This window comes from Carassius auratus, chromosome 16, assembly GCF_003368295.1.
Source record: "Carassius auratus strain Wakin chromosome 16, ASM336829v1, whole genome shotgun sequence".
Taxonomy (NCBI): Eukaryota; Metazoa; Chordata; class Actinopteri; order Cypriniformes; family Cyprinidae; genus Carassius; species Carassius auratus.
The window spans coordinates 12673122-12688183 of NC_039258.1; the positions used below are offsets into that span (position 1 = coordinate 12673122).

The 15062-nt window shown below is 37.6% G+C and overlaps 1 protein-coding gene across 4 annotated transcripts in view; it reads left to right on the top strand.

Annotated features, from left to right (window-relative positions):
- Positions 1–15062, top strand: part of grb10b (growth factor receptor-bound protein 10b) — a 101996-nt gene that overhangs the window by 51459 nt on the left and 35475 nt on the right. For 3 of the 4 annotated variants that reach the window (XM_026284141.1, XM_026284143.1, XM_026284142.1), the window contains 2 exons: positions 2395–2602; positions 3828–3969. In XM_026284141.1, the coding sequence (XP_026139926.1) occupies positions 2395–2602; positions 3828–3969 (350 nt within the window). The remainder of the gene's footprint in view (positions 1–2394; positions 2603–3827; positions 3970–15062) is intronic. The other variant, XM_026284144.1, reaches the window with a different exon arrangement.

Below are 15062 nucleotides of genomic sequence, written 5' to 3' on the forward strand. Positions count from 1 at the left end.
AAAATGTTGAAATAGATTTTAAAAAGGCTTCAAAATACATCTAAATTTTGAAATTTTAACAAGATTTAGGCCTACGAAAATGAAGATGTTAAAATCTTTCCCCAATTGCTTTGTAAATTTGAAAGAATATATAGCAGAGATTCAACCTTGATCCAAGGCGTTGATTCACCTATGGATAAATGTTGTAATGCCTTATAGGTTTCAATTAATTGATTTTGGTTTGAATCATATGTTGATGAACAGAACTAAGATATATATATATATATATATATATATATATATATATATATATATATAGTCTCACGTTTGTGTTTCCCAAATCATCAGGTGTTTTTCTTCCAAAGTGCCTGCATAAGACCCTGTCTGGGACAGTTATTTTCTAAAAACATTTTTTGAGAATAGACAGTGGATTTGCAAAATCGAAAACAAAAAAAAAAAACAAACAAAAAAAAGGATCACATAGGCTGTTTAGGTCAAAAAAAAAAAAAAGGATGACAAATACTGATTGTTTTAATTGTTTTGCTGTGTAAATTGTTTTGATTTGTTTCCACTTGTTTGTTTTAGCACCCTCTGCTGGACATACAAAAATGTTTCTTTAAATTAAGTGTTTGCTTTACAGCAGGCCACACTGTTAAATCAATAATAGACACGCATGCTTACACGCACAAGCACACAGACACAAACACACACACACACGCACGCACACACGTTTGTTTTGGTGAAAAGTGGGGACATCTCATTTGCGTAATGGTTTTTATACTGTACAAACTGTATATTCTATGGCCCTACACCTAACCCTAACCCTCACAAGAAACTTTTTGCATTTTTAATTTCTTAAAAGGCTAATTCTGTATGATTTATAAGCGTTTTGAAAAATGGGGACTTAGGTTACTGTATGTCCTCATATGTCACCCTCTCCTTGTATTTGTTGTGTCCTGATATGTCACAAAAACAAGAGCACACAGAGCTGTGTCCTGATATGTCACAAAAACAAGAGCACACACACACACACACACACACACACACACACACACACTGTGAATAATAATTTACACATCCCCAAGTAATTCCAAACCTGTATGACAGGCTACAATTTAAGTAATATCTGATTTGACAGCAAATAATTAAGTGCAAAACAACGACAAAAACAACCAAACTAAAACTAATTCTATATGATTCATTCATGCCTCAAAAAAATCAATATTGAGACATGATGTGGTCAGAACTCTTAGCAGGTTGAGTAGATTATTATCAATCAAACAAACAGGGTGTTTATCACTCACAGCTTCAGGAGATTCTAAATATGATTAAACATTTCAATAAATTTTTTAAGATATCAAGCTTTAAAGGTCCAGTCTCCATTCATTGTAATTCCATAGAATTAAGTGACATGAATGTGTGTGAACTTGCGCTTTAAATGAATGAATGAGTTTATGAGTTTAGATTTAGAAGTACAGTTAAAATTAACATAAGTGCACAGATTTTAATGGATTTATTCAGCACTAAAACAGAACTGCATCATGTTTGATGTTTGCCAGAAATGTGGTTCAGAGTGTCGTTTTGTCACGCTATTAAGGCATGTTCAATTAAAATAACCTGCCAATCACAACTCTCTGGAGCAATAGACCAGTTTGTCAAGTTTCAAAAGATAGTCGGGGTTCAAACAGGGGACATCCCAAACATGCAATATGAAAACAGAATTGTAGCTATATTAATCAATACTAATGTTTATTTTAATTTTATACAATTTATAATTCATAACCCAAGACCTTTGTCCCTTTTACCCCATGGCGTGACTTCACTCTCAACCTCCCCACTGTGCTAAAGCCTGAGTGTGTGAATGTATCTTAGCTCTCCAGGATCTCTAAGTAGAGAAGGGGCTTACCTGTCTCTATTAATACATCAGCTGATCATCTGATTATCTGATGGGTTTTCAGAAAAAGGTCTTTCAGAGGGCACAGCTACACATGGGGTGCCAAGTAAAGCACAGAAAAAGTGTAAATAAAATAAAAATAGGTGCATATATTAGCTCAGTTACGATTTAAAAAGTTGAGAATGAGACTGCAGTACAATGTGTGAGTGTATTAAATTGCCCTCTGGTGGTGTAATCATATAGTGCATCCCTGAAAGTAAATCAATTGTGCATGATCTTACAAACATGATAAAATACCAAGTATAGTAAAATGGCTGTGACATGAAACAACTCTTGTCCATAGCAATGCTCAGCACCTGCAGGCAAAAAAAAAAAAAAAAAAAAAAAGATTTTAAAAGCATCCTTTTTGTATGATAAAAGGAAACTGATTAATTAACAGACTTGATGATTAGACTTGATGTTATATCTGATAGTAATTATTATATCTGATGTGTTTTTCTTCCTATTTCTCTCCCTGCCAGAAGATGACGTGGATCTTGAAGCTCTGGTGAATGACATGAACTCATCCTTTGAGAGTCTGTACACTTCTTGCAGTGTGCAGACAGAATCCACTCCACTGCTGCACAACGGCCAGCCGCACCGCTCTTCCACATATCAAACACAGGCTCAGCCCACCTCCCCACACCAGAGACTGCACCGGTCCCAGCCCATGCACATCCTCGCTGTCAGGTGAAAACCATGCACATAATGTATATACCCATACACACACACACACACTGTGGCCCCAAAATGTATTAGGACACTAAAGCCACATGCGTGAGTAGGGGTGCTCTAAACAGGATTTTTGAGGCTGATATAAAACCTTCTTTATATCTTTTATACATATGTATAGTGTTACTCCAGTCAGGATTTTTAGACGTTTATTCAGGGCCTGAATTTCATTTTTTTTTTTTTTTATTGGGGGAATTCCCCTCTTAGGTGTCTCTTGTGAGAGGGGAAATGTAAGCGACATATTATTCAAGACTTTTTACTTGTGCATTTAGCCTGATTCAATATTAAGTTGCTCAAGCAATTGGCAAAAATTTAAACTACATTTCTTACGTTAACATAAATGTACCATTGACAGATTTACTGTCTTTTCTTTTGCTTTTGAATCTCTATTTCATCCAATTCTGCTGTTCATAAATAACTTTGTTTTCCTAACTCCACGAGTGCAATTTATTATTGCATTCATTATTTAAAACTGCTCTTTCCCTGTAAACCTAGCAAAAAAGCCATATGGGTTGACTGTGAAACACAGTAGACTATAATAATATGCATTTATGGTGTAATTACTACATTTTTGTGTCAATCCATGTTCATATTTACAAAACAATGCACTGTTACTTTAATTCAGCACTTGCAGCGCAGCAACACAATTTGCATGCAAATTACATTACAACTTCAAAAATGTTTTAAAAACAGCACTACAGTCTTTTTCAACTTGGCTTTCTTTGTCTCCATCAAGAGTGGCGCTCCTGTTATTCCATTGCTCTGTTGTACTGAAACCTCTGAGAATAAATGGTTTCCATTTGGTGAGCGTGTTTTTCCCTCTCAGCTGTGGATCACAGCAGGAAGTTGAGCATAACGAGCTCGTGAACGAGGGTTCACTCAAGCAAAGGTTCATTCAGAGGTTACCGTTCAGACTTCAGCTCTGAATTCCCTATCACACACTCCCTCATGCCCTCAAATCTAAGGCATTAATGTCTGTGTGTGTGTTTCAGTTTTTCTCTGAAGTCCCCACTTCAAAAGGACTCCTCAACTACTGACTTCAAAAAATGGCCCTAAATGCTAATGTTGCCCAAAGCTACCAACCATTCTAGGCCGACAGTAATACCCTTGTGAGACAAGGTTCTTTGCACATTTCATGTCTGTAATATAACCCTAAATCTGAGATTTTAATTCATTCCTCCAGAAGACTTCAGGAAGAGGAGCAACAGTACCGAACGTCCTCTCTACCTGCCATCCCCAACCCCTTTCCTGAGCTCTGCAGCCCCGCGAATTCCCCTACGCTCAGCTCTGGCTCCTTACCTCAGTGTCAGCCCTCAGGCAAATATGTAAGAGACCCTTTGTTCTCATTCTTCTCTCTCTCTTGAAGGAATAGTTCAATCAAAAATGGAAATTCTGACATTATTTACTTGCCCCCTTGTCTTTCCAACCCAGCATATCTTTTTTTTCTTCCATGGAACACAATAGGATAAATTCTGAAGAATATTTGTGCAACTCATTTTTGTAAAGCATTAGTTCATACTGACTACAGTCATGCTCCAGAAACCACAAAACAGCAAAAATGTAGTCAGAAAAGAACCATAAATGTATTCCAAAATAACTTCTGATGCATATGATGGCTTAGGGTCGCTGGCTTCAGTTTGGTGCATTAGAGTTATTTATTTTATGGTGCGTCTGTGTGTGTGTGTGGGGGGGGGGGGGGGGACAGCTGGTGTCAGTATGGACCGTCATTTATGGGAAAGATTCTTAATTTTTTTTATTCCTTCTGTGTTCCATGGAGAAATTAACAACACACCGTTTTGGAACAACATTAGGGTTGGGTAAAGAGTGACAGATATCATTTCTGTTTGAGTTATTCCATAAATCTTTCTGTATGGTTATTAATGTTACTTTGAAAGGCCTCTCAATGTGTTTTTTTTTTTATTTTTTATTTATTTTTTATTAGTAAAGGGGACTGTTGGGATAACATGGTTGTTGGTGTAATTTCGAACATGCTGAATTTCTGTTCAGTGTGGTGTATTGCTTTGACATGTGTCTAGACACTGGTTTCCCAAGAAACGTGTCACTTCCTTTACAGTGTGACTCATATATTCTTACAGTAAGTTACTTACAGCAGTAATAAAACGTTATGTCCACTTGTATGTCCCCTATAATCATGTCTTCATTCAAAATGAAATAAAATCTTTTTGGGAATTTATAAAAGAGCCGTTTTTTAGCCGTTAACGCAATAGGACAGATGGGAAGTGGCAAGAAAATATTGAGAAAAGAGAAGAGGTGTGATAAGAAAATGATGGAAGGCTGATTTGAAATCAAATTACCTAAGGACCACTATGTAACTTAACTAAGCATATGCCAAATGCAACACCATGCTAGACCATGATTATGTTGTTTTTAAGGCACCTTTATGCATTTGTTTACATTGCACTCAAATTGTTTGGATCTGTGTGTGTGAGCATCTGTTGTGTGCCTGTGTGTAGTGTGTATATATAGCTTTCTCTGGACCCCTGGCTGTTACATGTGAGCTGAGTGAGGCCCTGATATATTCCTGGAAAGTCTTGTCATTGCTCAAGGGTAACCACATCCATATGGTGCCACGGTCTGTTACGGTAACATGGCCCCCATGTTACCGTAAAAATCGCTACAGACATTAATAAATTACCCTAATCCCTCTCTCTTTACTTTTATTGTCCTGTGGATGGAACCCAGTAGGGGTCTAAGTGCTAGAGAAGGATTCTGGTCAGTCCAAAAGAGAAAACAACCTGGAAGAACACCTGGAAGAATTTTAAAACAGCTGACAAATCATCAGTGACTGATGATGTCCATAAATGTTATCAAGATATCAAGCACATTGCCTGTTGTTTGTATGTGGAGTGAGTGTGAATAGCAGATGTTATTTTGCAATATGAGAAATGAGAACATACTTGTTGCATGGCCTGTGACTTGACATTGTGTTTACAAAAGATGTGAGCACCACGTCTCAACATGACAGAATTAAACCACCTCTTCATTCTAATTAACCAGGGCGTGCCATTAAAAGCACTGATTGAGGTTTATTGTTATGCCGTGTTTATATTTTTGACTTAATTTTTTTTTTTTTTTTTTGTCAGAGCTATGGTGCAAACCAACATTTTTTTTCTTTCTTCCATGGAAAACAAAAGTAGAAAATTCTGAAGAATATTTTAGTCAAGTCAAGCCACCTTTATTTATATAGCACCTTATACAATTGACAGTTTAAGTCAATTGAGTCAGTGATGTCATCTTCCAGTTCAGTTCTCTTCCAATAGTGTTCCAATAATCATTCAAGCATCCTAACTAAGCAAGCTTATTTATATATATATATATATATATATATATATATATATATATATATATATATATATATATATATATATATATATATATATATATATATATATAGCCTGTAATTAATATAATACAAAACAATACAAAAACACTGAAGTTTCTCTTTTTTTCTGAAGACACTTTGAAGAATGTGTTTAACCAGACCATTGATGATCCTCATGTAGTTCCATAGTTAGTTTTAGCACATTTACAATGTATTAACTTTAAATGTAAAATCAAATAGCATACTAGAGTTAAAAATTAAAAAAGGGTGGTTTACACGTGCTTTAGTCTGTTTGTCAAATCATCAGAATCAGAAAGAGCTTTATTGCCAAGTATGCCATGTAATGTGTTTTAGTGACTTAAGCTTCCAGTACACAGAGACAACACACAGACAAAAAAATAATAATTGCTAATAAATAAGTGTATAAACAATTGTTCTATTAGTGATAATGGATTAGGATTTAGTAAGATTCAGGGATATACTAGACTAGGATGAAGGGGTAAAAAATAAATATAAGGAAATTGCACGTTTTTATTGCATAAGTGGGGAACATCTTCCATGGAAAACAAAAGTAGAAAATTCTGAAGAATATTTTAGTCAAGTCAAGCCACCTTTATTTATATAGCACCTTATACAATTGACAGTTTAAGTCAATTTAGTCAGTGATGTCATCATCCAGTTCAGTTCTCTTCCAATAGTGTTCCAATAATCATTCAAGCATCCTAACTAAGCAAGCTTATTTATATATATATATATAAAGCCTGTAATTAATATAATACAAAACAATACAAAAACACTGAAGTTTCTCTTTTTTTCTGAAGACACTTTGAAGAATGTGTTTAACCAGACCATTGATGATCCTCATGTAGTTCCATAGTTAGTTTTAGCACATTTACAATGTATTAACTTTAAATGTAAAATCAAATAGCATACTAGAGTTAAAAATTAAAAAAGGGTGGTTTACACGTGCTTTAGTCTGTTTGTCAAATCATCAGAATCAGAAAGAGCTTTATTGCCAAGTATGCCATGTAATGTGTTTTAGTGACTTAAGCTTCCAGTACACAGAGACAACACACAGACAAAAAAATAATAATTGCTAATAAATAAGTGTATAAACAATTGTTCTATTAGTGATAATGGATTAGGATTTAGTAAGATTCAGGGATATACTAGACTAGGATGAAGGGGTAAAAAATAAATATAAGGATATTGCACGTTTTTATTGCATAAGTGGGGAACATTTAACTGTTCATGAGGTAGAAAAGTCTAAAAAAGACAATTAGACAGCTTCAGCTTATCAAGAATGCTGCTGCCAGGATGCTGACTAGAACCAGAATATCTGAGCATATCACACCAGTCCTTGTGTCCTTACACTGGCTTCCAGTTACATTTAGGATTGATTTTAAAGTACTTTTACTCTTATATAAATCACTCAATGACCTAGGACCGAAATATATTGCAGATATGCTCACTGAATATAAACTTCGATTAGTTAGAAATACCAAGGGTTCACACAAAACAAAGGGAGTCCACCTTTAGTTATTATGCCACCTGCAGCTGGAATCAACTTCCAGAAGAGATCAGATGTGCTAAAACACTAGTCACATTTAAATCTAGACTCAAAACCCATCTGTTTAGCTGTGCATTTATTAAATGAGCACTGTGTAGTGTCTGAACCGATTGCACTGTATTTTACGTATTCACTGTATTTTATGTAAAATAATTTTCTATTTTTAACTGTATTAAATTCATTTTAAATAAGTGAATTTTAAAATAATTTCCAAAGTTTTAAAATTGCTTGTTTTATTATTTCTTCATGACTATTTTATTTTCTTTTATGTTAAGCACTTTGAATTACCATTGTGTACGAAATGTGCTATATAAATAAACTTGCCTAGATTGCCTGGGGGAAGAAACTGTTCTTGTGCATGACTGTCCTGGTATTTGCGGCTCTGAGGCGCCGGCCAGATGGCTAAAGTTCAAAGATTGGGCAACTTGGATGTGAGGAATCCAGAGTGATTTTCTGAGCCCTTTTCCTCACTCTGGATGCATACAGTTCTTGAAGGGTGGGCAGGGGAGTACCAATAATCCTTTCAGCAGTATGAACCTTTCTCTGTAGTCTTCTGATGTCTGATTTTGTAGTTGAACCAAACCAGACTGTTATTGAAGTACACAGGACAGACTTAATGATGGCTGAGTAGAACTGTTTCAGCATCTCCTGTGGCAGGTTAAACTTCCTCAGCTGGCGAAGGAAGTACAACCTTTGTTGGGCCTTTTTCACAATGGAGTCAATGTAATTGTCCCACTTCAGGTCCTGAGAGATGGTGGATCCCAGGAATCTGAATGACTCCACTGCAGCCACAGTGCTGTTCATGATGGTGAGTGGGGGGAGTGCAGGGGGGTTTCTTCTGAAGTCCACGATCATCTCCGCTGTTTTTAGCATGTTCAGCTCCAGGTTGTTAAGACAGTCAGCTGCTCAACCTCTTGTCTGTAAGCAGACTCATTGCCATCGTGGATGAGGCAGATGACTGTAATGTTGTCTGCAAAATTCAGGAGTTTGACAGAAGGGTCTTTAGAGGTGCAGTCATTGGTGTACAGCAAGAAGAGCAGTGGGGAGAGAACACATCCCTGAGGGGCACCAGTGTTGGTAGAGCAGCTGTTTGACATGAATTTCCCCAGTCTCACTAACTGTTGCCTATCTATCAGAAAGCTGGTGATCCACTGACAGATATAGCTAGGAACAGAAAGCTGGGTCAGTTTGATCTGGAGGGCTGTTGGGATGTTGGTGTTTAAAGCAGAACTAAAGTCCACAAAGATGATCCTCACATAAGTCCCTGTTTTGTCCAGATGTTTCAGGTTGAAGTGCAATCCCATGTTGATTGCATCATCCACGGTCCTGTGTGCTTGGTAAGCAAACTGCAGGGGGTCCAGTAAGGGTCCAGTGATGTCCTTCAGATAAGCCAGAACCAGTTTTTCAAATGACTTTGTGACGACAGAAGTTAGAGCCACAGCTCTGTAGTCGTTAAGTCCTGTTATCTTGGGTTTCTTTGGAACGGGGCTCCAGAGATCTGTTGAAGATCTGTGAAAAGATGTGGGCCAGCTGGTCAGCACAGGTTTTCAGACATGCTGGTGTAAGGCCATCTGGGCCTGTTGCTTTTCTTCTTTTGTTCTTCCTGAAGACCTAGCGCACATCATCTTCACAGATTTGAAGAGCAGGAGGGGTGGAGAAGGGGATTGCAATGAGGTGTTAAAGGTTGGTCAGAATAGGTGTTGGGGTTTTCAAATCTACAATAAAACTCATTCAGGTTGTTAGCAAGTCGTTGATTAGCCTCAGTGCAGGGGGATGGTGTCTTGTAGTTAGTGTTGGCTGTCAGTCCTCTTCACACTGAAGTTGAGTCATTGGAAGTAAACTGGTCTTCCAACTTTTTATCATAGGTTTTTTTTAGCCGCTCTAATCTCTTTGTTCAATGTGTTCCTGGCCTGATTGTACAATACTCTGTCCCCATTTCTGTAGGCATCCTCTTTGACCTGACAAAGACATCTGAGTTTTGTTGTAAACCGTGGCTTATCATTGTTGAATGTTAAATAAGTCCTGGTAGGAATGCATATATCCTCACAAAAACTAATATAGGATGTCACAGTCTCTGTGAGGTCATCCAGGTTGGTGGTAGCAGCTTCAAAAACTCTCCAATCAGTGAGGTCAAAACAAGCTTGAAAATCATGCCCTGTTTCGCTGGCCCATCTCTTCACAGTCTTCACTACAGGTTTAGCAGTAGTAAGTTAAGTTTCTGCTTGTAGGTCGGTATAAGATGACATAGACAGTGATCAGACAGCCCCAAAGCTGCTCGTGGAACAGAGTAATATGCATCCTTAATTGTGGTGTTACAGTGATCCAATAAGTTACTGTCTCTGGTGGGATATGTAACATGCTGTCTGTATTTTGGCAGTTCACGGGAGAGATTGGGTTTATTAAAGTCCCCAAGAGTTTCTGTAAAGCTGAGCTCACGTGCACTTGCGGAGGAATGTAAACACTAACCAGAATGAAATAGAGAAACTCTCGTGGTGAATAGAACGGCTTGCAGTTGACAAACTGCACTTCTACATCTGAACAGCACATCTTCTTTAACACAGTTACATCTGTACACCACCGTTCATTGATGTAAAAGCATCGCCACGTGATTTCCCTGTTAATTCTGCATCACGATCCGCTCTAAACAGCTAAAAATCCGGCAGATGGAGCGCACTGTCCAGTATGGCGTTATTCAGTCAGGTTTCTGTGAAACACAGAGCAGCAGAGTGTGAGAAATCCTTATTTGTACAAGAGAGCAGAACAAGTATTTCCATTTTGTTAGGTAGAGAGCGGAGATTTTCCAGATGGATGCTAGGCAACGGCGTTCAAAATCCGTGCTTACTGAGTCTGACAAGTGCTCCCGTTCGCTTTCCCTGTCTGCGCTTTTGCGCATTTGCACATTTGATCAGCGCCACTGCTCCTCCGTCAATAACGTTCAGTAAAACGTCTGAATAATTGAAATCCGGTTAAGAGATCTTGTGGTGTGTTCTAGAGCTGTAATCGGGCCTTAAAAGTTAGGCCCGACAGGACCCGAGCCCGACAAGTACATTTTGATTGACAGCTTTTTTAAAGCCCGAACACGTTTACAGCCCGACATTATTCAAATGTGCGCACGCACACAGCTCTTTTGCCTTTTGTCAACAATGAGTAATTTATTCATGTTTTAACATAATTTACTCATAACTAACATAGACTAGACCACTTGGAAGTTGGAATAAATAAATAAAATAAGTCCTCTGTGACATCGTAACATCTCAGCATTCTAGACATAGGCTCATTTAACCTATAAATAGACCAACGCACCAATAAAAACTAGTCATTTAAAAAAAAATTAAATTAAGATACATTTTAAATTAAGATGGGTATTTGGCAATAACGAAATTAAGATAAAGGCTCCGCCGGATTTGCTTTATTTAATAAAAGAATAATGCCAACATTAGCGTAAATACTCTGTCAACATTATGCATTTAAGACTCAATGAATATTTAGTTATCATTTGAAAAACCTTTACTCACAGAGATTAGGCTAGGTCTACATGTTTTTGTGGAGGAAAATAATTGAATCCACTGTAGATGTCTTCAGCGCGTTCCTGCGCTCACTGATGGTGCGTCATTATTCATTCATTATTCTCATTATAAACATGGTCAAAACTTTTCCACACCTCAGAGTTTGCTTTAGTTGCTGGTGCAACCAAAATGTAATCACTAGAGGCAAGCCTCCGTTACACCTGCTCAGCATTCATTTTCGCATCTTTCTCGCGCTATTCGAAACACATCACATGACCGCTCGTTTACCTCGCAAACCGGAGCGCAAGCCCGAGCCCGGCCCGAACCCGCGTAAGATGATAGAAATTAAGCCCGAACCCGACCGAACCCGTCGGGTCCCGACAGGTCCCATCAGGTTCGGGCAAAGATCTTCAGCTCTAGTGTGTTCTGCCGAATGTTCAGCAGTTCGTCCTTGGTGAAACTGGTAATGTTTGTTAAACAAAAAACTGAAAAAAAACCCCCGAAGAAAAACAGTTAAAACACTGGAGGGCCAAGCATTGAAGCAGCCGTGTGCGGCACCATCGAGAGCTAGAAGAGAGGCGTCGCCATCGAGAGCTCATCAAAATAAGTATACTTCTTTAAATCACTACTCATGATTAAAAATGTACATCAAAGTAGAGCTTCACATTTATAAATTGCGTGTTTTTAAAGTCTACTTAAGTGTTTTGAGAAGCAGTCATGAAGGTTTACTATCTTAAGTAGCCTTTGATTTCACAAAATTATCTGCACATTGTTTTTGTTTAAATATACCTTTTAAAGTGATTTGAAGTACACCAGAAGTACACGTTCAATATGATTAATCATACTTCTTTTTCACATAGTTGTGCTTTCTTTCATTAAAATGAATGCCACATTGAAACTATTAATTGCTATTTATGCTGTTTCATTCCTGCCAACATACTCAAGTTTGGCATGTGTTTTTAAATACACTTTGGGACCACTGTAAGTATCCTCAGAGTGTTGTATAGAGGCACCATAGTGTGCTCTCGAAATCATATGTGTTATGAAGCTGGTTTTTGGACTCTTTTACATGTTACCTTCCCACAGCTGCTTCTGGTTTGCACCCCCTGGATAGTTTTTCTCAAATGCACGCTCAAAGAAGTGCAGATGTCTGACGGCCTGCTTGCCTGGTAAGAAACAAGGCGTTTTTGTGTTTACAGAATTTTCCGAGCTGCAGGCGCTTTCTGACAGGCCCCCATTGCTCTTCTAGATCCCACGCGGAAGGCACGCGAACCAGAACGCTACTACAAGCCAGCCGGCCCATTAATAGCATGCCATGGCTCTGCAAAATTCAGAAATCGTAGTAATTTATTGTGTCTCCTACCTGACTCAAGTTTATTTTAAAGTTTATTTGTAACAGACTTGTAGCAGGGTTTATTCCATTCTAGAATCTTCTAACATTATCAGAAACACACCATGAGCACAGTGAGAGAGAGAGAGAGAGAGAGTAAAATGTAAGCTTTAATCCATTTAAAGCACTCACTGACATCAGGTTCTGGCACCCACCAAGAAGGCCTGGAACTGAAATAAGGGGATGAGCAATATGCTTAATAGTATCTTACCTCACTTTAATGTGTTGATGCATTTTTACTCTAGGGTGAGGTAAGCGGCTGGAAATAACCCAGAACTGGGATGGGCTCGCAGGCTCATCAAGCCCACACAATACAGCACAACTTGAGATAGGATGAGGAGAAGTGCTTACTGTGTTGGGTTAGCTGTAGTCGCTGAGGTGTGGTATGGGCAGAGGTAGCCAATTGGTCTGAGATCATTATGTCTGTTTTTGTCACAGCAGGAGGTGATATTTAAGAAATATCACATCAGAAGATAGTGTCATTATTCCAAATATTGAAACAGGTACAGCAGTGCTGATGTTCAGACCAACAGCATGATGAAATTATATTTTATCACACATGTAATCAAGTTGTTGGCTCACACAAGACTCTTACATTAGTTGCTTATGAATGAGAAGTTAGTGTGTCCAATATAGTGTCTTTAAATAACAACATTTGCATAAAAAAACAGAACATGTTAAGATTTTACTACAGATATCTGTACTTTAGTAAAATGTGTAGGGACTCAGTTTGTTTGTTTCTCTGCTTTCTGATTGTCATCATGTTTCCTGTTTAGTTTGTTGTATTACCTGTATATATACATTTTGGATAGATGCATTTCCATTGGATTAATTTCTTTGCCTATATTAATCTTGATTCTATAAATGATGCTTATAGACACACACTTTTTCTATTTACTTATTCAGTTTTTGCTTTGCTAATCAACAAAGTTACCAATATAGTTGCACATCTCCCAGAAAGACAGCAGTGGTGTTTTGTATTCGATTAAATCAGCATTTTTTACTTAATCAGACAGTTCAGTAATGATTCAATGATTCACTCACAAAAACAGTGACATGTTTTGTTCCTGAATGAGTCATCATTTTGAACAGATTGGTTTAGTGAATTATTCAATAAATAGTTCCAAACATATTAGTCTTTCTTCTGTGGAGCATAAAAGAAGATATTTCAAAACAATTTCCAAAATGTCTTTTTTTTTTTTTTTTTTTTTTGTATTCCACATGAAAAAGAAAGTCATACAGGTTTGGAATGACATTATGTAAACGATGAGAGAATTTTCATTTTGATTTAACTATCCCTTTAATAATGGAAAGAGGACAGTACCAATTTTAAATTCATGTATTGGACCTCACACGGCCTATCAGAAATGTTGCATTTTGCCTTATTTTGTTCTGGCAAGTTTAAAATACTTTTCGGTTCAAATGATTTCATGTTTCATTAGTAGGCAATACTCTGATGCTGTCAGCATTTACACTTCACATGCAATGTAGCCATTTTGGGTCCCTGACAAAGTGTGGTTTTAGTGATGTGATCATAATTTTTCCAAGATGTATTGCATTCCAAGACTCTTTTACCATTGTAGCTTTTTCAGGGGTTGTGTGTCTTGCTCGAGGACACAGTGGTGATAACTCAAATATTGCATGGCTTAAACTTACTAAAAGTTTTGCCACCTCAAAGGTTTAGCCATAGGGTTCTGGTTACACGACTATGCATGGCCATGCTATGTCTGTGCATGTTATGATACCATACACCCAAACATGTGGTCCTATGATGCCAAGACAGTATGGATCTTTATTACACTGAAGTTCTGTAATCCATTTTCTGATCCTCCAGCTTTGTGCACTGAACTCACAACTGGTTTATCTCATGGTCTTAGAGTGGTAAATAAAACTCTGGTATTCTGAGGAGTCCCAGGCCCCTGTTTGATTAGAACAGAGTTCCATGTGTGTTTTATTTTGTCACAGTTAAAATGACTATTGTCAGAAATATGCCTGCTGTTTCAAATACATATTACCATAGTAATAAAAAATAATTACTTTTTTACATTAAAAAAATACTTTTTGACTACCATATTTGCATTGTGCTACAAACTATGTCAGATAATACCATGGTATTACCATGATACATGACCAAAACTTTCGTTGTAGTCTATTACCACATTGCCATCTTCATAAAATCATAATTATTTGGTATAAACAATGATGTTTTACGATAAACATGTTCATATGTCATGGTACCATGTTTCTTAAAAGAATACCATAATATGGTACACATACAAAAATAAAAACAAAAACCCACTATGTCTTACCCTTGCTCACACTAGACACATACAATTAAGCTTCTGCTGGTCAGGCTCCTCAAAGGGAGGAGGACAGAAGGCCTAGAGTACGACAGGCCCAAGGGAGTAGGAGGGAACTTTAGGTACATAGCCCCCTCGCAGCTAGAAAAACCCTTTGGCCAGACCAGGCGCAAAGTTTAGGTTAGAAGGCGCCACTGAGAGGGCCTGCAAATCCCCAATTGCCAGAAGGAAGGTAGTTTTAATAGTGAGATGACAATCAGATATCTCCTCTATAGGCTCAAGAGGAGGCTTACAGAGAGCCTCTAACAC